General features: G+C 43.0%; 1 protein-coding gene across 1 annotated transcript in view; it reads left to right on the plus strand.

Moving 5' to 3' along the window:
* PRAG1 (PEAK1 related, kinase-activating pseudokinase 1) overlaps positions 1 to 27,100 on the plus strand; it is a 106,395-nt gene that overhangs the window by 23,220 nt on the left and 56,075 nt on the right. The window contains exon 3 of the mRNA XM_033915548.1: positions 5,946 to 7,816. Within this exon, the coding sequence (XP_033771439.1) occupies positions 5,946 to 7,816 (1,871 nt within the window). The remainder of the gene's footprint in view (positions 1 to 5,945; positions 7,817 to 27,100) is intronic.

Raw genomic sequence — 27,100 nt, forward strand, 5'->3', positions numbered from 1 at the left:
ACATATGTATTGCACTGTCAATATTTGAAAATCAATAAAGATTAAAAAAAAATAAAAAATTATCATACATGATTTTTGCAGTCACTAGATTTGCTAATGAGGAAAATATGTGGGAGTAAGCTTATGAAGCTCTGTCCTTCTGTAACAAGGAGTCTCTGTGTAAAATCTGCCAGCATTTATCAACAGAATGAATGAATGTGTCAGGAACCTTACAAACCAAGGAAGTGTCCAGTTTGAGAATCCGGCCTCTCCCAATGGAGAACTGATATGGAGAACCTGTAAGCAAACATGATATGGACAAAGTAAGAGGAGCCAAACTACTCTTGTATTTAAAAAAAAATGCTTTTTTTCTGCATAAATCTGTCCAAACCTGACCAATGTCGATAAAATTTGGCATATATGGTTTTCAGTCTAGAGGATCTGATATTTATTAAAAATTTGTATCGGGAGCAAGGTTATGGTTCTCGCAGATTGATGCAAGAGTTTCCAGAAATGAGGCGGAAGAGGGTATGTTTTAAAGAAATTATGAGAAACACACTTAACCTATTGCCATTCAGGAAGCATCAGGGCCTGATCAGTTTGCACTGAAGAAAGCATCACAACAGTTGAAGAGCCAGGTAGTGAAGTGGCATTATTTAAGTGAGGTAGCCAGCATGAGCGTAGGTTAAATGTATTCAGGATGATAAATCCCACTTTTTTATTGATATTGGCCAAGTTTTGACAGAGTTATGCAGAAAACGAGATTTGTATAGTGGTTTTTGAAACCGCGTACTTTCCAAATTGTTTACATTCCAAAATATCCGTATGTATCGTGGATTAGTCTTGCTTTGGCCATGTAGACTGAACAGTAGTCTCTTTCAGAATTTGCATATTGCTGCCCCATAATTTGAGCAAGTCTGCAAGGGGCACTATATCATACACAGCCAGTGCACATTGCTGATTTCATGCGCTCGGACTACCTGAAATAGATCAAGCGTGACTTATAGAAATATACAACAGATCAATATAAAGGCATAAAAACAGTGACAATTCCAGGAAAAAGAGTGCCATTCTAACACTCCAATATGTGGTGCGGTGTCCCCTTCAAATGGTGACAAAATGCCACAGCTGAGAGTTAACATGAGTTCATGATGTTACAAAAAAGTGAATAGGGGGCTTGTGTATCTGAAGAATGGATAAGTTGCAGCTGTACTCACTCGAGGAACGCAGAGAGAGGGGTGACATGATCGAGACATTCAAGTATCTCATGGGCCGCATCGAGGTGGAAGAAGATATCTTCTTTTTCAAGGGTCCCACGGCAACAAGGGGGCATCTGTGGAAAATTAGGGGCGGGAAACTGCACGGGGACACCAGAAAATTCTTTTTCACTGAAAGGGTGGTTGATCGCTGGAATAGTCTTCCACTTCAGGTTATTGAGGCCAGCAGCATGCCTGATTTTAAGGCCAAATGGGATAGACACGTGGGATCTATTCACAGAGAAAGGTAGGGGAGGGTCATTGGGATGGACAGACTAGATGGGCCGTGGCCCTTATCTGCCGTCTATTTCTATGTTTCTAATTGGGCTGAAGGGAGATTCAGAGGTCAGCAGCCTTAGAAAAGATAAATATTCTTTTTAACTTTTATATATAAAGTATTTAAAACACATATACCTTTAGGCAAGAGAGAGAAAATTGAGAGGATATTAATTAAAACTTGCAAAATATTTTGTAAAAATACAAATAATGCAGGACATCAATTCTTTTTTGAGTGGAAAAGAATCTTGTAGACCCACAAGTTTGGGAGGGTAATATATTTCTTCACTGAAAGGATTATAAATTCATACCATACGCCTTGTATGAGAGACTAAGAAGTCCAGAAACTGCTGCATTTCAAGAATGGTATAGTACGGTAGGTTCCCCCTGCAGTCAAGCAGCAAGCCATTTGACTTCAGATCGGCCATAGCTTGTATGTGGTGGCCTCCCCCTAAAGTTGGGTGAGTTGTCAATACCGACCCTGGCCATCCCAAAGCAGCAGAGGGTTAAGGGACATGCCCCCAAAGCTGCAAAGAGCTGCCTTGAGATTTGAACCAGAGTCTCCCATTGCTCTCTTAGACTTCTCCTTAATCTCATTTTTCAAGAACATAAGAGTCAATGTGACTGGGTAAATGTCCTGTCACTTAGGAAGACCCAGGGGTCAGGGGGAAAGGTGGAAATGGGGGATTAGAAACCCAGAAATAAACTTCAGTCTCCCAAGCAAGTGATACTACTACTACTACTTTTTTCTATATAGCACTGTTAGACGTACGCAGCACTGTACATTAAACATGTAAGAGACGATCCCTGCTCTACAGAGCTTACAAACTAATTTAAAAAGATAAACAAGTGATACCACAAAAGCCCCTGGAAAACTGCAGAATTGATCCCTAGGAGTAAGTGCAGTGAAGGGGAATCGCCTAAGAAAAAGACAGGCCTTTAGGTCCTTCAATCAGAACAGAGGAAGCCATGTTTCTGCTCAATCCAGCAGTAGGGTGGAGCTTGTGAGCCCACTCATGACAGAGAGTACCTATATATATATATATCTATATATATATATATATATATATATGCCCTAATTCAATATATGATACAAATTTGGACATGTGCCAGAAAAGCACAGAAAAGAATGGAGAATACCTTTGCCCAAAAATAGCAGCAAGCAAACAACAAAAAGGCAAAGAAGATGTCTTGACTCAGCCAAAGGTAAACTTTTATTAATAGTCCCAACAAGGATCCTAGTTTCGGCAGGATACCTGCCTTCTTCAGGGGACAAAACAACTGATCAAATTTTCAAAGCAAATAGACAACGTAATGTCATGCAAAGAAAAATGGAATCTTTAGGGACTGTTAGAACATATTTAAGGCACTAAAAGACAAGTGTGTCATTGTGTCCAAGTGCAAAGTGCAAAAACCTTTTTCTTTGTATGACATTACGTTGTCTATTTGCTTTGAAAATTTGATCAGTTGTTTTGTCCCCTGAAGAAGGCAGGTATCCTGCCGAAACTAGGATCCATGTTGGGACTATTAATAAAAGTTTACTTTTGGCTGAGTCAAGACACCTACTTTGCCCAATCTATTCACACAATTTACTTGCCAAACAAGTTATGGGCAGTAATGATCTATTACCAACACTAACTGGCATCTTTTGAAATCTTACTTGTGCATCGGGATCTGCATGTAAATTTTATATGCCGATTCAAAAAGGGGCTATGCCAGGGGAGAGTCATTGGTGGAACAATAGTGTTCCTAGAATTCGCACACATTCTTAACAGAAAAAAAGGGATTAGAGCCTCAACTTAGGCATGAGAATTTGCACCAGGTTTCCATCGGGGTAAATCCTTGTGCCCAAAATTGGGCACGGATCTTGGTGCTAAGCGTCATTCTGTAACTCATGAGCGTCATTTATGGAACGGCACTTTAGTGCAAGTTTTTATCGGCACCATACATATAATCTAGTCTATAATGTGTACAGTGTTGCATACGTCTAGCAGAACTGTAGAAGTGATCGTTAGTAGTAGTCGTTCATCCGTTGCAAATTAAGTCCTGCAGGTACCCAAATGTATCGGGATGAGGTGAGACTCAAGGGCTAGCCTAACATCTCATTAAACCGCTAATACTGATCAGTGAATGAGGTTCGGACAATGAAGAACAGAGCAACGTCGCATCAAAGAAATGATCATTTTGGGAAAAAAAAAACTTGCATGGCTTGTGCACAAGAGTTGTATGTTAAAAAGATGGTGGTGAATTGGACGAAGATCAAACCCACATCGCTTGCGTTTAGCAGCGACTTCTGGTCACGTTCATAGCTCAAAGAAAGGCAAGTGGGATCCATGCATGTTAGCATTATAAATTAAGCACTAAGCATAGTCCTTCCTATTGTTTTAAACGTGATTGCTGAATTGAAAGTTCAGTTAATTAGTAATTAATTAGTTAATTAGTTTGTTTTGTGACTTATCCCCTTGTTAATTATATGGTCTATTTTATGTATATTTTAGACAATTTATTTTACCAATTTGTACATCGCTTAGAATTTGGAATAGGCGATTAATCAAATAATAAATAAACTTGAAACTTGTAAACTTGAGTTCACCAGTCACATTTACAGCAATAAATGGAAAGGACTTTGTTTAGTGCTTCGGTTATACTGTGTTAGTTCCTTCTGGAGCATCATATTTAATATGTAAACTAGAGAATGACACGGTGACGGTTTACCCGCGGCCACCGCATTTAAGCCGCGGGTCACCGCCGAAAACGGGGAAGAAAACTAGCAGTCGCTGCGGTGACGGGGACAAGGCCATTCACCGACCGCGGAAACGGTGAACAGGTTTGTCCCCGCGGGCCAATGTACCCCCTTCTAGGAACCGCTATTTACCTGTGTTTCACCGTGCTCCTCATTTGTCAGATCAACCCTTCCTGCCAATCGCAGCAGAAGGGTACCCAACCCCTCCTGCCGGTCCTCCCAATGGCCTCCCCTAAGATCGCCGGCAGGAGGGTACCCAACCCCTCCTGCTGGACCCCCCCCCCAACGAACCCTCCCACCCCGGAACCCCCTTAGTCTTACTTTCCAAGTTGGACCGGACAGCTCCTCGCTCGTCTGGCCAGCAGGCCTGCCTCCGTCCAAATGAGGCGGGCCCGCCCCTCCCCTCCCCTGCCTAACCCACAGGATCCTAGGGCCTGATTGGCCCAAGCACCTAAGGCCCCTCCTATAGCGGGAGTGGCTTTAGGTGCCTAGACCAATCAGGCCCTAGGATCCTGTGGGTTGGGCAGGGTAGGGGCGGGCCCGCCTCATTTGGACGGAGGCAAGCCTGCTGGCCATACGTGTGAGGAGCCGTCCGGTCCAACTTGGAAAGTAAGACTAAGGGGGTTCCGGGGTGGGAGGGTTCGTTGGGGGGGGTCCAGCAGGAGGGGTTGGGTACCCTCCTGCCGGCGATCTTAGGGGAGGCCATTGGGAGGACCGGCAGGAGGGGTTGGGTACCCTTCTGCTGCGATTGTCGGGAGGGCCGTTGGGGGGGTCTACAGGAGGGGTTGGGTGCCCTCCTGCCGTGATCGCTGGGGGGAGGGGAGACTTGCAGCCGTAGCCGCGGTCACTATGCTAATCACGGCAGGGAGATCTTTGCCGCGATTAGGTACAGCGGCCGCGTCTAATTACCATATAGGCTAACATTGTAAGCATTTAAAGTACATGTCGTGTTTGTTTTTGCATTGCTAGCCCCAGGGGTGGTGGAAGATTAGTGATTGAAAAACTGTATGAAAAATAACTATTTTAAATTTAGTGATCAAAATGTGTCAGTTTTGAGAATTTATATTAATTAATTTTTTCTCTGCGTGTTTTGTTTTTGTATAGTTATTAACTAATATTTAACTAAGTTTTAAAGTTTTAAAGAATGTTTCCTTTATACGTAAATAAAGAAAAGTGAATGGGATTGCAGTGGCAGTGACGGGGCGGTGAATGGGGTGGCAGTGGCGGTGACGGGGCGGTGAAGAGGATGGTGAGACGGGGACGGGGCGGTGACGGGGATGGTGAGACGGGGACGGGGCGGTGACGGGGATGGTGAGACGGGGACGGGGCGGTGACGGGGACCAATTTTTTCACCGTGTCATTCTCTAATGTAAACCACTTTGATTGTATCCGCAGAAAGGCGGTATATCGAGTACCATCTCCGTTCCCTTTCCCTATTCACCAATTGGAGAAAACCACAGACACCTTTTTCTTCCCCTTTAAGCAGTGACTAATGTGGGATGTAAAAACTTACTCAGCAGGATTGGTAGCTATCAAAGGAAAAGGAAGTCTGTGGCACTGCTGCAGTTTAAGCCATTCTCTTATGTTAAGACATAAACTGGTTGATTTTTATCCGGCCCTGCAAATAGGGCACTTATGTTGCTGAAAGTGTTTGGGGATAATTTTTTTCTTCTTCTTTTCACTTGACATAGGTCAGCTGGCGAACGCCCTTGGTAAAGCAGTCGATTCTGAAGTCCTCCGATGAAAAGAAGAACCGCTTTGACAACTTGAGGCTAGACACCGTCCTTCACAACACAGCTGAAAATGATTCTTCTCGTTATTTCTTGGGGTGTTCCTTGATGGGGCTGCAGAGTCCTGAAAGCAAGCTGGAAAGGCCTGGATTTATAAATGAGATAGGTGAACAGGGCAACCGATCCACCTTTCTTTGCAAGGAAATGCTGACTGCTGCTCATGACAGAGTTCACCAGGACTCGGCACATCCCCATGAGAGGGGTGTTGGTTGCAAGGACTTGATTGGCTGTCCTCCCTTCCAGCCAAGAGAAGGCACAGCAGAGTCACCAAATGGCACTAATGGTCATTCCCCAAGCTTTATGGGTGAGGGTGGGGATTACTGTCAGATCACACAGTGTTATTCAAATGAATCTCTCCTCCAAGGCTCAAAATTGGAAGAGACCAAATTATTGTTGTATGGAGACACCAGCTCTAACTCTGTATTCCATAACCAGGATGCATCTGTGAACTCAAGAGCAAAGATGGCTAGGACACTGAAGCCTGGTGATGAAGAAGATAGTTTTGTAAACTTGGGGTTGAGTTTCCAAGAAGAGCGCTCTTTACTGGTTTGTTTACAGAACACATGTTTGGAAAGGAAGAAAGGATCACTTGTCTCTGAATCGAGCAGTCTATCAGACGTATTGTCATGTGATGATGGTGGAGACAGCCCTGCTGCTTCATCTCACGAAGTCACTTACCACCCTCAAGCAAGAGAGTTGGACCTACCGGAGAACCCCAAGGCAGGGAGTTCAGCAGCGAGTCTCTTGAATCCTCGGAAGGGCTCAGGACCAGACTCTAGTTTAACTCATCATGTACATCCTAGTCGGAGCGAACCTATTTATGCAGAGATTACAAAAAGGAAAAAAATGCCATCGGGAAATGCTGGAAAACCAGCAAACACTGAAAGGCCCCTGACATTGAGCTCCTGTAAAGAGCAGGTTCGTGAGACTTGTGAACAGAGCACACGTCACTGGAGTTCTGAGAGGGAACACCATGACACTTCCCCACAAGTGCCTGCAAAAATCACAATTATGGCAGCCCACGCTGAGGAGGAGAATCGAACAATTTACCTAAGCAGCCCAGACTCTGCAGTTGGTGTCCAGTGGTCCTGCCTGAGCCCTGCCTCTAACCCCGACTCTGGGAGCCTGTCGCCTTTCTTTCAGTGGAGTGAGGGCTGCCAGGCAAGCAAGGGACGCAATCAGAGTGGAGATGGCCATGAGCTTCACACACAAGCAGCCATTAGGAGCCCTGTTGCTCCTTCCAAGGTGTCCAAAACCTCTCGACTCATCAGTGAAGGCTCTCTATCGCCAGTGGTCAATTCTCCTGTCTCAGAACTTTGTGACACTACTAACCAGTGTACAGATGGCGCGCCATCATCTAAAAGGTTTACCTGCCTAGGTGCTGATACCAGTGCTTGTGGGATGCCTGTCTCACCATCTCATTCCTCAAACAAGACTATTGCAGAGATCGATAAATGTCTCCCATCCGTAGTTGCTGACAGAAGACATAAGTACCACGGTGCAGCATGGATTAGACAGTGCAGGATAGATGAGGAAGAGGAAGAAGAACAGCCATTTTCCCATCACCTCAAGACCAAAGGCAAGGAGAGAAGTGGCTCATTAACTTCTAGTAGTACCACCTATTCCAGTGCTGAGGACAGCTCTCTGCAAGGAAGCAAACCTAGGGAAGGAATGAGCAAATCTGCATCCTGCCCCTTTGAACTTGCTAAAGACAAAAGTAAAACAGAAGGTTTTACATCACCACCCCCACCACCTCCCAAGAAACAGACCAGGTAGGTGAATGTTATAGACCAGTACCGGTAGTCTCAAACTCAAACCCTTTGCAGGGCCACATTTTGGATTTGTAGGTAGTTGGAGGGCCTCAGAAAAAAAATAGTTAATGTCTTATTAAAGAAATGACAATTTTGCATGAGGTAAAACTCTTTATAGTTTATAAATATTTCCTTTTGGCTATGATCAAGAAACTGTTTTATTTTACTTTTGTGATTATGATAAACATACCGAGGGCCTCAAAATAGTACCTGGTGGGCCGCATGTGGCCCCTGGGCCATGAGTTTGAGACCACTGTTATAGACAAACACTATATGATGTATTCGGTGTATTTGTATCCTGCCCCAGAATTTGCCCAGGCTTGAAACCCATTGACAAGTTGCCAAGATTTAACTGTGTTGTAATGCCAGTCATTCAGACCTTCCCATTGCTGGTAGGGAACAGATCTCTAGGTACCCCGGAGATCACATTAAAGGGGGAAAAGACTCATTGATTAATTTAAGGTAGAAAAATAGTTTTATTGGGACAGGATGAGATGGAGAGGAAGTGGAGAGAGACTGATTCCAAAAAGATAAGACAGTGGACTAGCTAGGTGGTATATGAAGCTCTGTAAGGAGAGTAAAAATTAAGGAAGAATCAGAAACTGGCACAGAATTATTTTCACACTTGTCACCGTTTCCTGTATAAATGTTTGACTGTTAGTCTTAACTGTCTAGGATAAAACTTGCATGTTTCAAGTTTATTTAAAATTTTCTTATACCGCCCAATCAACCTTCTAGGCGGTGTATAAAATCATAAATATATACTTTAGCTAAATTACAAATTTAAGCTAACAAAGCACCATCAAACAATCACAATAACTTGCGAAGACTTTTAAAGACAAACAGGAACAAAAGGTAAAAAGGCAAGAACTACAAAAGTCAAGGTAAAAAAGAACAATTAAGGAAAAAAACAATAGGAGCTGCTATAAATAATGTTGAACTCAATTGCCCATAAAAGGACAGTTAGGTCTTGAAGGCATTAAGAAAGAGAAATGTCTTTAGCTTCGTCTTAAAATTATTAAGAATTGATTCTTCACTTAAGTAATTTGGGATACTATTCCAGAGAGAAGGGGCAGTAACAGAGAAGATAGTAGACCTCATTGTATTTATATACTTCAGTAACGGAATAGAAAAAAGATTATTGCCTGTCGATCTTAGAGTCTTAAAAGGATTATAAGGGGTAAGAAGATTATTAATAAATTCGGGTTGATTGTTTTGTCTGATCTTAAATGTTAACAGAAGAATTTTGTAAGTGATTCTGTGTTTCACTGGCAACCAGTGGGCTTCTTGCAAGAGGGGGGGTAACATGGTCGGCTTTCCTTGCATTGAATATAATCTCTACAGCGGTGTTCTGTATTATCTGGAGTCTTCTTATTTCTTTTTTAGTTAAGCCTTTATAGAGGGCATTACAATAGTCCAGGGATCTCAAAGTCCCTCCTTGAGGGCCGCAATCCAGTCGGGTTTTTAGGATTTCCCCAATGAATTTGCATTGAAAGCAGTGCCTGCACATAGATCTCATGCATATTCATTGGGGAAATCCTGAAAACCCAACTGGATTGCGGCCCTCAAGGAGGGACTTTGAGACCCCTGCGAATAGTCAATGCACGAAATCACGAGAGAATGAATCAAGATGTTCAAAAAAGCAGCATCTAATAGTGGATAATGACCTGATCATATAAAAGCAACGTTGGACCACTGTACTAATATGAAGATGATAAATTTACTGTCGAAAGTGACTCCAAGTAATCTGAGTGCAGGTACGATTTTAATAGGTTGAGACTTGAATTTAAGAGGAGTCCTTCCTTGTTGGGAAAAATCATTACTTTGGACTTTTCCAATTTTTGGTTTATGAACTTTATTTCTGTTTGATTATTTAGCGCTATCGGATGAACTAGTTGAACATCATCTGCATAAGCAAACATTGTGAATCCGATAGATTGCCCTAATGTTAAAAGGGGGGCCAGAAAAATATTGAAAAATAGGGGAGATAAGATGGAACCCTGGGGGATACCATAGTCAGTTGTAAATGAATCAGACGATGTTGAGTTAAATACTACCTTGGAGGAACGATCTGTAAAAAAGATGAAAACCAGCTGTTTCTTTATGTTTAAATAATTTTTACTGTGCAAACTGCAAATCAACAATAATACAGAGATCAACTACACAATGCCAAACAAATGAACATTTCAAACAAAGGAGTGAGATACACATGCTCATAAATTTTCAAAGTCATGAAATCCCCCGAAGCCCCCACGATGGGGAAAGGAGAGTACAAGGAGACAACAAGAAAGGCCAATGAGTAAGAAAAGAAAAAAGAGGGGAAAACCATTAAATTCTGAACATCGGGTTATAAACTTCTTGCAGCCAGAAGCTCAATTTCTTTAAACATGACCTTCCCTACTGAAGTCGCTGTCCAGGAAAAGAGTGGCTATATTTTGAGTGCTTCCTCTTATAGAGGGTAACTTGAGGACACCATGGATAGGCATGGATGTAGGTGATATTTTATAAAGACAATAGGTGTCTACTTCTCTGCCATGTACGCTACTATTTATAAAGACAATACATCCCTTAAACCAGAGGTCTCAAAGTCCCTCCTTGAGGGCCACAATCCAGTCGGGTTTTCAGGATTTCCCCAATGAATATGCATGAGATCTATGTGCATGCACTGCTTTCAATGCATATTCATTGGAAAAATCCTGAAAACCCGACTGGATTGCGGCCCTCAAGGAGGGAATTTGAGATCTCTGCCTTAAACATAGGCGCAATTTTTCGCACTTGCTTGAGAGTTGTGTAAATTGAGTTCTCAACCCATTCCGGTTTTCAGGATACCCACAATGAATATGTATATGAAAAAGTTCATGCACTGCTTCCATTGTATGCAAATTTATCTCATGCACATTCATTGTGGGTATCCTGAAAAGTTGACGGGCCTGCATTTCACTCCTGTGTGTGTCGGTTTAAAGTATTTCATACTGTATGTACTAACTCCACCCAAACTCTGCCCAGACTCAGCCCCAGAAACGTATGTGCCATTGTTTATCAGTCAGTGTCTTTATAAGAGGTCATTTAGTGAATGTATGTGACCACAGTCTTGCGAGAATGTCTTTATAAAAACTACCTAAGAACATAAGATTTGCCGCTGCTGGGTCAGACCAGTGGTCCATCGTGCCCAGCAGTCCGCTCATGCGGCGACCCTTAGGGTCAAAGACCAGCGCCTTATTTGAGTCTAGCCTTAGTTGCGTTTGTTCTGTTCCAGTAGGAACTTATCCAACCTTGACTTGAATCACTATGAGTGTGTGTAAAGAGGTTGACCTCTGGGCTGTTCCATAAAGTGGATTTCACTTGCACACACTTGAGTCTGCTGAATTACATAGAGAGACTCCTTATTCATATGCTGTAAAGTCCTTCCTGTTGAACATACCTATCGGTTTCGCTGCATACACTTCTCCCTCCGTATTCACGGATTCCGTTTCTGCGGATTCGCTTATTCGCGATTTTTGGGATGCTGACTCCGCCCCCCCCAAATTACATCATTACTAAAGTTCTTTTTCCTTTTACTGTACCGATAAAAAAAAGTTTATCGCTTACCATTCACTCTGAAAATCGCTGCTTCCATGCTTTCTCCCACAAATTCGCTGCTTCCATGCTTCCCAGTGTGCACTGAGAAAAACGCTGCTTCTCAGCATCCATAGAGAGAAAGGCTTCTTCCCAGTATGCTTGCCTAATCCAAGGCCAGAAATCGCTGCTTGCCTAATCCAAGGCCAGAAATCGCTGCTTCACTAATCCAAGCCCAGAAAAGTTATTCGCGGTTTCAATAATAAAAGTGAAGGCTTTTTCTAAAAAACGCGAATAACATTTAAAAAGTTATTCATGGTTTTTCCATATTCGCGCCTATGGTCTGCCTGCATCCACCGCAAATACGGAGGGAGAATTGTACATATAGAGTCAATATTCAGCTGGCAGTAATAAGTGTTTTGCTTACTGCTGCTGGTGTTATTCCCAGATATTCAACGGCAGGAGGGGGTGGTGGTAGATGAGTACCGTATTTTCACGCATATAACGCGCGCGTTATACGCGTTTTTACCTACCGCGCATACCCCTCGCGCGTTATATGCGTGAGCGCGGTATACAAAAGTTTTAAAACATAGTTCCCACCCCGCCCGACGCCCGATTCACCCCCCCCAGCAGGACCGCTCGCACCCCCACCCCGAACGACCGCTCGCACGCGCTCCCACCCGCACCCGCATCCACGATCGGAGCAAGAGGGAGCCCAAGCCCTCTTGCCCGGCCGACTCCCCGACGTCCGATACATCCCCCCCCCCCCGGCAGGACCACTCGCACCCCCACCCCGAACGACCGCTCGCACGCGCTCCCACCCGCACCCGCATCCACGATCGGAGCAAGAGGGAGCCCAAGCCCTCTTGCCCGGCCGACTCCCCGACGTCCGATACACCCCCCCCCCCGGCAGGACCACTCGCACCCCCACCCCGAACGACCGCTCGCACGCGCTCCCACCCGCACCCGCATCCACGATCGGAGCAAGAGGGAGCCCAAGCCATGGCACATGGGCCCAACCCGACCATGTGCCTCAGGCCGCGCCCCCAGGTGGGACCTAAGGCTCCAGGGCCTATTCTGATTGGCCCACGCGCCTTAGGCCCCACCAGTAGGCGGAGCTTTAGGATGGATGGGCCAATCCGGCCTCATTCCTTCGTTGGCTGCCTGCCGGACAGGCGGGTTTGGCTCCCGTCTGTCCGGCCAACTACCAAAGGTACGGGGAAGGGGGGTGGGGGTGTCGTGGGGGTCGCCAGGGGGGTCGCGGGTCGGCTGGGGGAGCGGTCGGAGGTTCTTGGGGGGGGCGGTCGTTGGGGGGGAGGGGTGTTTGCGTCGAGGGCAGGAGGGCCTGGGATCCCTCCTGCCCGTAATGTAGTGCGGGGTGGGGTTAGGGGGTCGCCGTGGCCAGGAGGGTTTGGGCTCCCTTCTGGCCCAACTACCAAAGGTACGGGGAAGGGGGGTGGGGGGGTCGTGGGGGTCGCCAGGGGGGGTCGCGGGTCGGCTGGGGGGGCGGTCGGAGGTTCTTGGGGGGGGGCAGTCGTTGGGGGGAGGGGGGTTTGCGTCGAGGGCAGGAGGGCCTGGGATCCCTCCTGCCCGTAATGTAGTGCGGGGTGGGGTTAGGGGGTCGCCGTGGCCAGGAGGATTTGGGCTCCCTCCTGGCCCGATATTGTTGGGGAGTCGGCGGTCCTTCGGGGGGGAGGGATGTATCGGACGTCGGGGGGGGGGGGGGCATCAGGCTTTCAGGATGGGGACAGACCTTCAAGGGGGGACAGTGCACGGAAGTCAGGGGGGGTGAACGGAGAGTCGGAAAGTCAGGGCGGGCGAAAGGAGCGTCGGGCAGCATGCGCGGTATACCCGTGAGCGCGGTATACCAAAGTTTTTGTACATATCATCGTGATTTCTGCGCGCTATACCCGTGTGCGCGTTTTATACGGGTGCGCGTTATTTGCGTGAAAATACGGTAACAGCCTATTTAGCTAATATACAAATACCAAGATTTGTCTGCAATGGAGAGGGAAGCAGAAATCCTTACTTCAGTTTAAATATTTGAAATCTGGCAAGGCACTAGGGCTGGATGGTTTCTCCAGAACTTTGTACAGAAAATTTTGCAGTGAAACTGGGGAGTCTATAACAGAAGATTGCCAATGGCCTACTGGAGGCATCCTCTATATTTCCTTCTATGAGGGAGACTGGTAATTTTTTCCTTACAAAGCCAAGAAAGACCCTGCAGGGAGTGGGACCTACCACCCATTTTTTTTCTGAATATTGATATTAAGAAAATTCCAAAAAAATTTAGCTGACAGACTGACAGGATCAATCTGGTCTTTTTCATAGAAGGGGGTGGGAGATATTAGATGTACTCTACATTTGATAGAGGAGGCTTAGTGCATCTGGACAGAAAGTGATATTATCAGTCGATGACGAAAAGGCGGTGTTTGACAGGGTATGCTGGGTCTTCTGTGGCAAATATCTAAAGTGGGAATTAGTGAGCATTCTCTCAGATCAAAGCTACGTATACCTCCCCACAGGTGAGGATAAAGGTTGGTGGGATATACGCGGATCCCTTCAAGATCGAGAGGGACATGAGGCAGGGTTGTCCCTTGTCCCCATTTCTGTTTGCTATATGAATTGAGCCCCTTGGTGGCTTCAATAAGGGCTAACCCAGATACGAGGGGATTGGGAGTGGGAGAAGAAAGCCATAAGATTGCTCTATTGCAGAAGACTACTTACCGTATATGTTCAGTCCCCAAGGTTAACATTACTCGTACTTATTTGTGAGTTTGAGTAATATGGGGCAGTTTCAGGGTTTATTGGGGGAAATCTGAATTTCTGGGATTAACTACTACAGAGAGGGATGAGGCCTCTTTGAGGAAATTCTTTTTAAGTGGGCATTGGGGGATCTTTGATATTTATCTGGGGGTGCAATTGCCTCGTGAGTTATGTTTGCAACTATCCTACCCTTTTGCAACACAAATCTATAGAGCTCTATAACTATCCTGGTGGGGCCTGGATTCCGGTTCTTAAAATGAATATTCAACCTTGCCTTCTGTTCTTATTTCATGTGCTCCCAATTAGGGTACCCCACAAGATGCTGAAATAGATTCAACGAGGATTCTTGACCTTTTATGTGGGGCAGAAAATGTCCTAGACTTTCTTTTAAGGGTGCTTGTTGGCAGCCAGGAGCAGGGGAGAAGGGCGGCCCCCAAACCTGCAATAAATGCTTCATAAAGGGATTGTGCGACTTAGGGGTCCTTTTATCAAGCCGTGCTAGCAGGGTTAGCGCGTCGGACATTTCATCACGCGCTAACCCCCGCGGCCGACTAAAAAAACTGGCGCCTGCTCAATGCAGGCGTTAGCGGCTAGCACGACAGGCGGTTTAAAACGCGGTATTATGCGCATTAAACCCCTACTGCAGCTTGATAAAAGGACCCCTTAATTTCTTTCAGAGGTTGGGAGGTCCATAACAAATGCAAAAGTGTTATATAGGGATACTGCCTCTGTTCCAAGCAGACATTATTAGGTTTATCTAGATTTTCTGGTGAATTGGGAGTTTGGGATAGATAAACCTAATAATGTCTGCTTGGAACAGAGGCAGTATCCCTATGTAACACTTTTGCGTTTGTTATGGACCTCCCAACCTCAAAGAAATTAAGTCGCACAATCCCTTTATGAAGCATTTATTGCAGGTTTGGGGCCTTTTTCATAGGAGATGGGGCAGGCATGGGAAGGTTTCTATGTTGTCAGGGATCTATAGTGAACCTTAGTTTTCTGTAGGATATGGCCATCCAGTTTTTAAGCAATGGGCAGTGAGGGGGCTTAGTAGGTATTGACATTGTATGGAAGGAGGAACCTTGGGAAATATCCAAAAGTTACAAGATTATGTTTTTGAAGAGGTGGATTATTATCCTTGTCTTCAGTTGAATTGCTTTTTTTTTCCTCCTCCCAGGGCTGGCTGACAATAAATCTGGTGCTTCTGGAGCATTGGGAAAATATGTGGCTTGCCCTGGGAAGGGTGCCAAGACCCCCATCACTGTTTTATAGATACAGGCATATTAGAGGCCTGGAGGTTGTTAAAACTCCTTTTATGATTAAATGGTAACAGGATTTGGATACAGCTTTCTCAGTGCAGGAACGGTCAAAAAAAAGTTTGGGAAGTTAAGTCAAGCAAGTAGACTGTGTAGTAGGTGCATGTTTGAATCACTAACTGAAAGGAGAAAATATTAACAGACTAAGGAAAGGAATCTCTTTCCTTTTCTTTTGTTCTCTGCTTCAGTTGGGCTGGAAAGTGGGTTATGCTTTATTTTTTGGGTTTTTTAACTCAATTCATTTTTCCCTGGTCTATCTTCTTGACCTTTTTCTTGCTCTTTCACTTATTTTCTTTACTGTTTCCTTTTTCTTTTGTCTTTGTGTTTTATTCCCTAACCTAGATTGTTTTTCCGGGGGGGAGGGGGGTGTCTTTTTTTTTTCTCTGCTGCATTTTTATAGAAAATTCTATTTATCTTTATTTTGAAAAACATACATACAGAAAGTATAATCAAATACAATAAACTAATCTCATAGAAGCACTTATATATAACAAATATTGATTAGAATAAACTTTCTATCTTATAATCCCTCCCGTCCAATCTCCCTCCCTTTACTGGAAGTATAACTTGTAATAACAGATCTGGTAAAATAGATTAATTTATGACAACTTCAGTTACCTTGAACGTGTGTTACAAAATCATGTAATGGATCCCAGAGTTCTTTAAATTTCCAGGTAGCGCCCTTATGTTCATACATTGTGTGCTGCATTTTTATGTTTCATTGTACACTGCTTTGTTTACTGTATTTGAAGGGTGATTAAGCCAAATTTTAATAACTATAAATAGAACTCCTGAGAGATCAGCATTTTTAAGTATGGGTAAAAACAAAGTAAGTTAAAAGTAGATAGATTTTATTTTGTTTCTGGAAATCTGTACCACTGATAGGAGTTATATTGAACTTTATAGAGAGCTTTCCTTAAACTCAAGAGTTTGCAAAGTAATCAGACCTTCTCATTATGATGGGGGTATTCTCTGGGGCCCACAACCAAGTCTCTCTACATCACACAGGTCTTCCAGTAGCCTAGCACATAGGATATTGGAATTTATATTTAGGAAAGTGTTCCAGATCTTGAGTATCTATATGATAATAAGGTTATTTGATTACATATGTATGTCATTAAAAGAATAAGCAGCTACTGTAGCTTCTCAGATGAAACGGGATGAGAATTGGTTTAGAAGAATGTGATCAGGGTCATCTTTCAAAAGACTTCTTATAAAAGTGATCCAGTGTTTCAGGAAAATGAATACTTCCATTCAAGGATCGAAATTTTCTGGTTGCTAGTTTGCATGGACACCTACAAGGTGGTGCCTAGGATCAACTTGGCCTCAACGATTTCCACTGCATTTGAGCCAAGTAGACTTGATGCCCCTGCCAAGCCTTTGCCAAGGCAGGTATGCTATCATCACGGGGGGGGGGGGGGGGAGAGAGAAGAAGAAGAGAGAGAAGAAGTTGGAGGGTGTCAAAAGATGAGGAATAGCAAAAACATAGAAGTGCTGCTGACTAGAATATTCCAAGCACTATACTGATACTGTTGCTGAAAATTCTTGTAGAATTACACTGAGAGCGCAATTCTATAAATGGGCATTTCATTTTAAGTACCCTGATGCCAAATGGAGAGAGTTTATTCCATAAGGGCATCTGGGTGTCTGGATATAAGAACATAAGAAGTTGCCTCCACTGGGTCAGACCGGAGGTCCATCTCGCCCAGTGGTCCGCTCCCGCAGCGGCCCACCAGGTCCTTGACCTGTGAAGTGAATTTTTGACCTTTATAATCTACCTCTACTTCTATAACCTACCTCTGCTGCTATCTGTACCCCTCAATCCCTTTATCCTTTAGGTACCTATCCAAACCTTCCTTAAACCCCTTTACTGTGCTCTCGCCTACTACAACCTCCGGAAGAGCATTCCATGCATCCACCACTCTCTGGGTAAAAAAGAACTTCCTAGCATTGGTTCTAAACCTGTCCCCTTTCAATTTCTCCGAGTGACCCCTGGTGCTCGTGGTACCTCGCAGTTCGAAGAATCTGTCCTTATCCACTTTCTCTATGCCCTTCAGGATCTTGAAGGTTTCTATCATGTCTCCTCTAAGTCTCCTCTTCTCCAGAATACTATTATAACCCAGCATCAGCACACCTATATATTTTTATCCCTGCTTAATTGCTTACAATTGGTCCAAAATTCAGCTGTATGGCTGGTTTGTGGAAATTTTGAGTGTTTTTAATCATTATTTGCAAGTTTTTAAGGCGTTTAAACACCTGTTGAATTTCTGACCCAGACAGGGATGCATTAAGACTTTCTGTCTGGGCCATCGTCCATGTTAGGAAGTGCCAGATCTCTTTTAGAAAACACTCCAGTCTAAGTATAGCATTTCAGAGCAATACTGTATGGTTCGGGAGCCATCCTCTAGTAGCTAGCATATTAACAGCGACCATTAGCCAGCATTACCTTGTGCTCCTTCTATTGTAGTGGCAATTTATCCCCAAAAGTGTGAAGCTCTTCTGCCTTAGTTAAAGCCACCGATTGATTATCGTGTATGATCCGCACCTGAGCCAGGTGCTGAAAATTAAATTTAATGCCTCTTTTAAACAGCTGAGAACAGAATGGAGCTAATTGCTTGCGGCATCCCAAAACCTTTGCTGAGAAGTCTTGGAAGATCAGCAAGTGGGCTCTTTTGTAGTCCAGAGAGTGATTCTTCCTGTAGAGATCCAGCAGTTTAGCCTTAAGGCCTGGATTCTATAAACGGCGGCATCGACCACCGTATGTCAATCACACAACAGTGCTGTTTATAGAATCGTGGCTTCAGGAAAGGTAGGTCAGAGTTTTCAAGGCCTACATTTCTGGTGCTTACCTTTTCACATGCATCACGCCTACAGAGGTGCTTTATGATGCCTAATGCCACTTCTGGTGTTAGCCACGCCTACAGAGGTATTAGTCTTCATAAAGCGCCTCCATAGGTGCAGTGCAGGTGCTGTTTTTATGGACGCTGGTAGAAGCCTTGAAATTTTTTTAATTGCTTTTAAAGTTAAAGCGCCATTTATAGAATTGTGGAAGACGTAAGATAAATTCCCATGTCAGAAATGATATTTAATGGGATGAATCAGAAGAACTGAAACAATTCTCGGTGAAAGAACTGCAAAATGAAAGTGCAGATCTACTATTAGTAATTTGAAACTTTCATTAAAATTCTCTGCAGGATCTGAACATTGGAGGTTGGCCAACATAAGGCTAGCTTATAGAATGTAGTTTCCCAGATCACTCCCGGAATCCTGACTAGTGAGCCTATCTTCAGTATCAAGACCAAATGGTAGAGACTACTATTGTATAAAGAACATAAGAATTGCCACTGCTGGGTCAGACCAGTGGTCCATCACGCCCGGCAGTCCGCTCCCGTGGCAGCTCTTAGGTCAAAGACCAGTGCCCTAACTGAGACCAGCCCTACCTATATTCATTCTGGTTCAGCAGGAACTTGTTTAACTTTGTCTTGAATCCCTGGAGGGCGTTTTCCCCTATAACAGACTCCGGAAGAGCATTCCAGTTTTCCACCACTCTCTGGGTGAAGAAGAACTTCCTTATGTTTGTACGGAATCTATCCCCTTTCAACTTAGAGAGTGCCCTCTTGTTCTCTTCACCTTGGAGAGGGTGAACAATCTGTCTTTATCTACTAAGTCTATTCCCTTCAGTATCTTGAATGTTTCTATCATGTCCCCTCTCAAGTCTCCTCTTTTCAAGGGAGAAGAGGCCCAGTTTCTATAATCTCTCACTGTATGGCAACTCCTCCAGCCCCTTAACCATTTTAATCACTCTTCTCTGGACCCTTTCGAGTAGTACTATGTCCTTCTTCATGTACGGCAACCAGTGCTGGACGCAGTATTCCAGGTGGGGGCATACCATGGCATAATAACCTTCTTTGAACAAACTTACTGAACATATAGATAATTCATGGTGTAATAGGTCAAAGCAGCATGGGTTTAATAAAGGAAATTTTGCTTCACTAAATCTGTTCCTTTTTTTTTATTATGTGAATAAATACACTATGTAAATAAGTGGGCTGGTTGATATATTGCATCCAGATTTTCAGAAACCATTTGACAAAGTACCCCATGAGAGAATCCTAAGGAAATGAAGTCATAGGATAAGAGGAAATAGTTGGCTATAGACCAGGAAATGGGGAAAGCATACACAACATGGCTTATGGAATTATTTCCAACCTCTTTGCATGCAAATGCATTTGTGTGTGTGTTTCTGTGTGACTGGGTCAGGAGAAGAGAGGGGAGCAGTCGTGACAAGTGCAATTCCTTAATCAATTTGGGGGGGATATTCAATGCCTCTGCCCCTGCTGCCTTCCCATTGGCTAGATCCTAGCTATGACTACTGCTACTACTATTTATCACTTTTATAGCTCTGAAAGGTGTACGCAGCGCTGTACATTTTGACATTAAATAAGACGGTCCCTGCGTAGAAGAGCTTGCAATCTAACTTAGAGACAGACATAGAAACATAGAAAATGACGCCAGAAAAGGGCCACGGCCCATCAAGTCTGCCCACTCTAATGACCCACCCCCCTAACTTCTTCCCCAAGAGATCCCACATGCCTATCCCATTTTTTCTTAAAATCTGGCACGCTGCTGGCCTCAATTACCTGCAGTGGAAGATCATTCCAATGATCAACCACCCTTTCGGTGAAGAAATACTTCCTGGTGTCGCCAAGAAATTTCCCGCCCCTGATTTTCAGCGGATGCCCTCTTGTGGCACTTTAAGAAAAAAGATATCATCTTCCACCTCGATACGGCCCGTGATGTATTTGAACGTCTCAATCATGTCTCCCCTTTCTCTACGTTCCTCGAGTGAGTATAGCTGCAATTTACTCAGCCTTTCCTCATATGCTCTGCTTCTAGTTATAATGGAAGCAGGCAGGACAGGCTTGCTCGCCATGGTGGGAGGGAGGACTAGGGCACTGCAGATGGAGGTTTTAAAGTCGGAAAAATATCCAGACATTGCTGCTCTTTCTGATGAACAGGACAGAGTGGTTTACCATCAAAATCACTGTAAATTCTATAATGTGATGTGTGGTGACCAGCGCAAGCCACACGCTATATTAATCCCGGGAGCATTGAACCGCATCTTAAAGGAGTGTGTCCCCCCCCCACCCTCGGCCTACTGGCAAACATCCAGTGGGTCCCAGGCAGGAGTGATCCCCAATTGCTCCTTCCCTTGCTGGTGCCAGGTTCAAAATGGCACTGGTGACCCCTTGTGATCTTTTTGCAGTACTGGAGTAAAGGTCCATGCCTTCGATATAGCCGCAGGTTATGCTACATGTGCTAGTATCTTATAAAGAAAACTAGGAGCCTTTTAAAAATTGCACCTAAGCAGATGCCTGCTTTGAAGCTTAAAGTGGGCATCTCTTTGTAGATTTTAAGTATTTAATTTGTTTTCTAGCCCATTGTCCCCCAAAGCACTCAGAATGGGTAACTGGTTTAACATACATAATATCTGTACAAGTTACCTCCTAAAGATTATTTCTGGTTTGCAAGAGACATTGAAGATCTGAGCTGCTGTTTTCAAAACGAGATCATGAATTGGCATTTTTTAAAAATAGCAAGTTGTTGCCACATCGAAATCGTCACATCTGTGTAAAATTTAGTTTACATTTTTCAGTATCAGTATAGACCAGGGCTATCCAACCTTGGTCCCTGAGGTCCTGTAACCCATCACGTTTTCAGAATTTCCCCAAAGAATATACATAAGATTTGCTTGCATGCACTGCCTCCATTGTGTGCAAATGGATCTCTTGCATATTCATTATGGAAGTCATGAAAACCTTGCTGGGGGACGAGTGAGGTTGGACATGTCTGGTACAGGTGAATTATTTCATGTATTGATTTAAATGAGCTGCTAATGAAAAGGTGAGTTGTGCTCAGGTACTCCTTGGTTTAAAGCAGGGGTGTCAAATGTCGGTCCTTGAGGGCCGCAATCCAGTTGGGTTTGCAGGATTTCCCCAATCAATATGCATGAGATCTATTTGCATGCACTGCTTTCATTGTATGCTAATAGATCTCATGCATATTCATTGGGGAAATCCTGAAAACCCGACTGGATTACGGCCCTCGAGGACCGACATTTGACACCTCTGCTTTAAAGGATTCTATTCATCTGTACCCAGCACTGTAGACTCTGCAGTAAGATGCCAAGCAATTATTGAGTTCTTGTAGCAAGAGTGGAACATTTCCCCCAAAAGTAATTCCAGTTTTCACAGAACACATTCATTGTGCAAAGCATTCGCATTCAATCAATAACAATTATTTTGAGTCAGAGATGTATCACTGTTCTCTGTAGCTCTTGGTCTTTTTCTTTTGCTCTTTGAGAAGCTGTGTAATTTTAAGAATTTGCAGCTAAACCCAAAACTGCCATTTTGAAGAAGTAATAATAATAATAACAGTTTATATACCGCAGGACCATGAAGTTCTATGCGGTTTACAATGATTAGAAAGATGCTACAAATTGAGTAGAACTTACATAGTTGGAGATTAGTGGCTAACAGTTTAAGGGATCAGTTGTTATGGGAGAGATTGAGATGGGAGATTGTAATGGGAGAGATTTTGCAGATCAGCTGCCTAGGTACTTCAAGAACAGGTATGTTTTTAGGTGTTTCCTAAATTCACCATAGTTATTTGTGTGCATAATTAGTTTTTCCAGGTCTTTTCCCATAATGCTGCTTGATAAGAGAGGAGGTGTTGATGGTGTTTTTTAAATTTACATCTTCTAACCGGTGGGGAGATGAACTTCAGGTGTGTGCTTCTCTTATGTCTATTGGTTGAGAAGGAGAAGAGGTCAGTTATATATTTAGGGGCTAAACCGGATAGTACCTTAAAACAAAAACATCCCAGCATGAACTTCGCAATTGCCTCCATCGGCAACCAGTATAGGAGTCGGTAGGAAGGGGTTATGTGATCGGACTTCTTCAACCCAAAGATCAACCTGACCGCCGCATTCTGCACCAGTTGCAGTCTCTGCATGTTCTTCTGGGAGATTGCCAGATGGGCGATGTTACAATAATCGAGATGACTTAGTATTAGGGATTGTACCAGAATTCTGAATGATGAAGCGTCAAAGTATGCTCTAATGGACCTAAGCTTCCAGAGAGTAAAAAAACCCTTTCTGACTAGGGAGTCCACTTGGTCTTTCATGGTTAGGCCTTGGTCCAGTATTCCCAGAACCTTCATTGTAGGTTGAATAGGGTAGCTGAGTTTGTTGATGCATAGTGATGTTGTAGCGACAAGTAGGTGTGGCGAGGCTATAAAGAATTTAGTTTTTTCTGAATTAAGTGGGTTGTTTTGAAAAAAAAAACCAAATATTTTTTTGTTTGTTTGTTTCAAAAATTCAAAAAAATCCTTTCAACCTTTTGAAAAGTTCAGAGAAGAAGGAAAGTAACAGACACAGCATACCATCTATCAGGCATATAGCTACAAGTAAGCCTGGGTGGGCCATGGCTCTGGCTTTGAACTAAAACCTACCCATTCGGGGCCAGATTCTCAAAACTTAAGGTTGCTTTTAACACGGTTGTTAAACTGGTTCCAGCTGGTTTAGCGTGCATGTATTTTAGCGGTGGATTATCAAAACAGCTTACCGTGGTCTATTCCAAGCTTTGTAGCAGTCTCCGGTTCTGCCTTGCAAATGGGCTTATCAATATTTAAATGAGCACTCCAGTGGATTCTTCCACATCATAGAGTGATTCTCCAAGCGTGAAGTCAGCTTTTGGCGACCAAAAATCAGCGATTGATCCGGGGTGCCGGTACTGGATAAGCGCTTTTCCGGCATGTGTTTTGACTGTGGCCCATGGTTTAGCGTGAATCCTACATGATTCATATAAATTATAGTCCTTTTTTAAAATTCAGGGGGGACAAAAGCACGCTTCTTGAGCGCGTGTATTATAGCTGTGTCTTATGTGTTTCTGGTTGTGGTTCATGATAAAATTTTACATTAAAAACAAATTACAAGATTTATATGAACTATAGCAGTTTTGGGGGGAGAAAAAGCATATCTTATGTGTGCTTATTGAAAGCTGCCGCTTTTACCACATCTGGATTTACCACAGGGAATCATCAACATGGGGTATCTCGGTACCATTGCCAGCTGCTGTTGTATATGAATAACAAGTGAATCACTACTGCATAAGTAATGGTAACAAGTTCCCACTTAATACAATCACAAATGAAACGAACTTGTGTGACTTTTTATTTATTTATTTATTCGATTTTTAGCCCGTCCTCCCAAAAGAGCCCAGAACGGGTTACAAAGTACATCCATAATAATCCAGACAGAGCAGAGATGACATTTTACATAAATTACAATATAGATGACAGTTTACATAAATTACAATATAGACATGACAATAAAACATATGTACTAAACACGGGTATAGCTGTGCACACCAGAATAGCTTGACCCTTGAAAAAGCCTTAATCGGCGAAACGGGTCCCGTCGGGCTTTATGTGTACCGGCTGAGCGTTTCTGACACACAAGCAGTCAACCAAAGATAAGTGTCGCTAGTTATTTTTATTTGCTAAGTTGCATATAATATAGTGCTTTTCAACTAAAGAACGCAAAAAAAGAGGTTATTAATAAAAAAATGCAAAAAACGTTCAAAAATATGAATACCCAATGAAAGAAAACTGCTTATCTGCCATGCTGTTTCAGTAATCACACCGAACAGCGCAGGACTCTGAGGGTTTCATATATAAATGTACTTTACTCGGCTTTGTAAAGTTTTTCAGCCAAGTCACACAAGTTCGTTTCATTTGTGATTGTATATGAATAACACACTGCTTGTTAGCAGGGCTAAATTTGTAGACATAAGAAAAGGAAGTGGAGCTGGGCAATGAGGTAGGTGAGCCAGGGGTGACGACAACAGGAAAAGAGGGACTGAATTAGAGTAAAGCAACTGTTCTCTGTTCCAGGCTCGCTCCATGCAGGCTTCCCGAAAAGGAGGCACGGAAGCAAATACCCTTACTGTTCTAGAATCTGAAAAAGAAGTGACGGAACTGCATTCCAGGCCATTCCCCCCCGAAATTAAGCCTTGCTTTGTGAGTCTCTTCACAAGCAGTGTCTTTTTCATTGGCTTGGGCCACACCTTTTTAAAGGGGAAGGCACCCATATGAAATAGTAGTGGCCAGAGCAGCCCCCCACTTGGGAAGTTTTCTGTTCCCCCACTAGCAAATGCCCTTTTCCAAAGGTATTTACATTTTCTTATACTTTGTTCTTATTTTTTTTTTAATATAATTTTTTATTAACTTTTTCTTATACATAAATTACATATATCAATCAAAAATAAAGGAAATTGAATAACTTAATACAAATTTATACATAAAATAGAACATATGCTAATAAATTAAAGTAAACATAAAATAAAACAAAAATACACACAAGAGCTGCAGAATCTTTAATCAGAAACAAAGGAATCTCATTTAACTATAATAGGTTTCTACAAAAATCATCTAGCGAAGCCCATTTCAGATTAAAATTAACAATGTTATTAAATTTGAAAGCTATCATAATAATAATTAATTTCTTATATACCGCCCCACCAGCAGTTCTAGGCGGTTCACAACAGAAGAACTGAGACATTTCAGTTAAAAAATACAATGTCAAAAAATACAACTAAAATAGAACATATGCTAATAAATTAAAGTAAACATAAAATAAAACAAAAATACACACAAGAGCTGCAGAATCTTTAATCAGAAACAAAGGAATCTCATTTAACTATAATAGGTTTCTACAAAAATCATCTAGCGAAGCCCATTTCAGATTAAAATTAACAATGTTATTAAATTTGAAAGCTATCATAATAATAATTAATTTCTTATATACCGCCCCACCAGCAGTTCTAGGCGGTTCACAACAGAAGAACTGAGACATTTCAGTTAAAAAATACAATGTCAAAAAATACAACTATTATAACTATTACATCCATTAAATATAGCATCAGATAAAAAGTACATTTTAAAATACAGAGCCTAATAAAAACACACCTTCTTAAATATCAACATTCTTGTTTATCAAATAGGTAAGTTTTCAATAATTTCCTAAATGTAAGATAAGAATAGGCTTGAACAATCAGCGGATTCATCCAGGAGTTCATCTTCCCCGCCTGATATTCCAATGTCCTGTCCAAAAAAGTCTTGTAGCGACAGGCCCTTGGGGTAGGGAAGAGGAACATACCTGAATTTCTGGTACATTTTAATGAATTAAACAATTTCAGGTAATAAACCAAAAAGAGCCTTATAACAGATAATTTCTTTATATTTCCTAATCATACACAAGTGATTCCACCATTCGTGAAAATTAAGATTGAAGTTATCTTTCCAATTGCAGGAAATATGATGGATAGCCAGAGCGATCATAGTGTCAAATATTTTAAAGTACTTTGATAGGATCGAGATACCTGGGCATGAGGAGCGCAAAATAATGACTCTGTATTTAAACTTTCTTAACAAAGCTGCCCCCCCCCCCCTGTTTACTGTAGTCCAGTTCCTAGACTCTAATGCTCCAGGTAGGAGCAATCCTTGGTCACTTCTGCCCTTGCTGGCCCCATCATCCAATTTGGTACTGGGGGCCCCTAGCAGTAGAGTAGGAGTATATCTTTCTGTGTAACATGAAGTAGCTTACATTGCCCTTTAATACATGTTAAGGAGCAAACAATGCAGATTCATGCCCTATTGCAGGCTGATAACTACCCCCTTAATTGTATCTGCGATTAGGCTCCAGCACCAGGCTATTTTCTTCTTATTTTTCTGCACGGATATTGCCAGTAGCAGAAGTGTCTTGGCGACTACAGCCAACATGGAAAATGTCTATAATTGTCAAAATGTACAGCATTGCATACGCCTTTTGGTGCTATATAAGTGATATGTAGTAGTAGGAGTAATATGCATCACTTAAGTAAAATATAATATCCCTACCCTTGTGTAACACTGTTGAGCATGACACACTTGTACGTTCAGTAAAAATGCTATTCCACCCTGCAGGAACAGGCTATTTCGGGGGTGGGCAACGAGGGCCAGAATCCAGTCGGGTTTTCAGGATTTCCCCAATGAATATGCATGAGATCTATTTGTATGCACTGCCTTCCATTGTATGCAAATGCATCTCATGCATATTCATTGGGGCACTCCTAAAAACCCGACTGGATTGAGGCCCTCGTTGCCCGCTCCGGGGCTATTTTGATATTTTAGAAGGCTTGTGGGTTTTTACATGCATGTGTAAACTGCAGTTTTAGAAACCCACCCTTAACAACATGTTAAAAGTCATGGAATGTGTAGTTTGGCATGGGCTAAATTGTGGACGTGTCATGGATGTGGTTTACATTGGAAAATTATGCGCGTATTCCCAATTTTAAATCGGGAATGCTTGTATACTTGTAAACAAGCAGGCTGTGTCAACATTTTTAAGCGTTTGTTTGGACCTTGAGTTTGTACCATGCTTTGAGAGCTAATCCTGCTAACATGGTGTTACCTACCCTGAGCACAAATGTCTCAGAACTTTTTCACATGGCTGTCTTATGGCCTACACTTAGACATGCGCTGTGTAAAATGCAGCAGATCGTGTATA

The sequence above is a fragment of the Geotrypetes seraphini genome, chromosome 1 (genome assembly GCF_902459505.1).
Source record: "Geotrypetes seraphini chromosome 1, aGeoSer1.1, whole genome shotgun sequence".
NCBI classification, from domain to species: domain Eukaryota; kingdom Metazoa; phylum Chordata; class Amphibia; order Gymnophiona; family Dermophiidae; genus Geotrypetes; species Geotrypetes seraphini.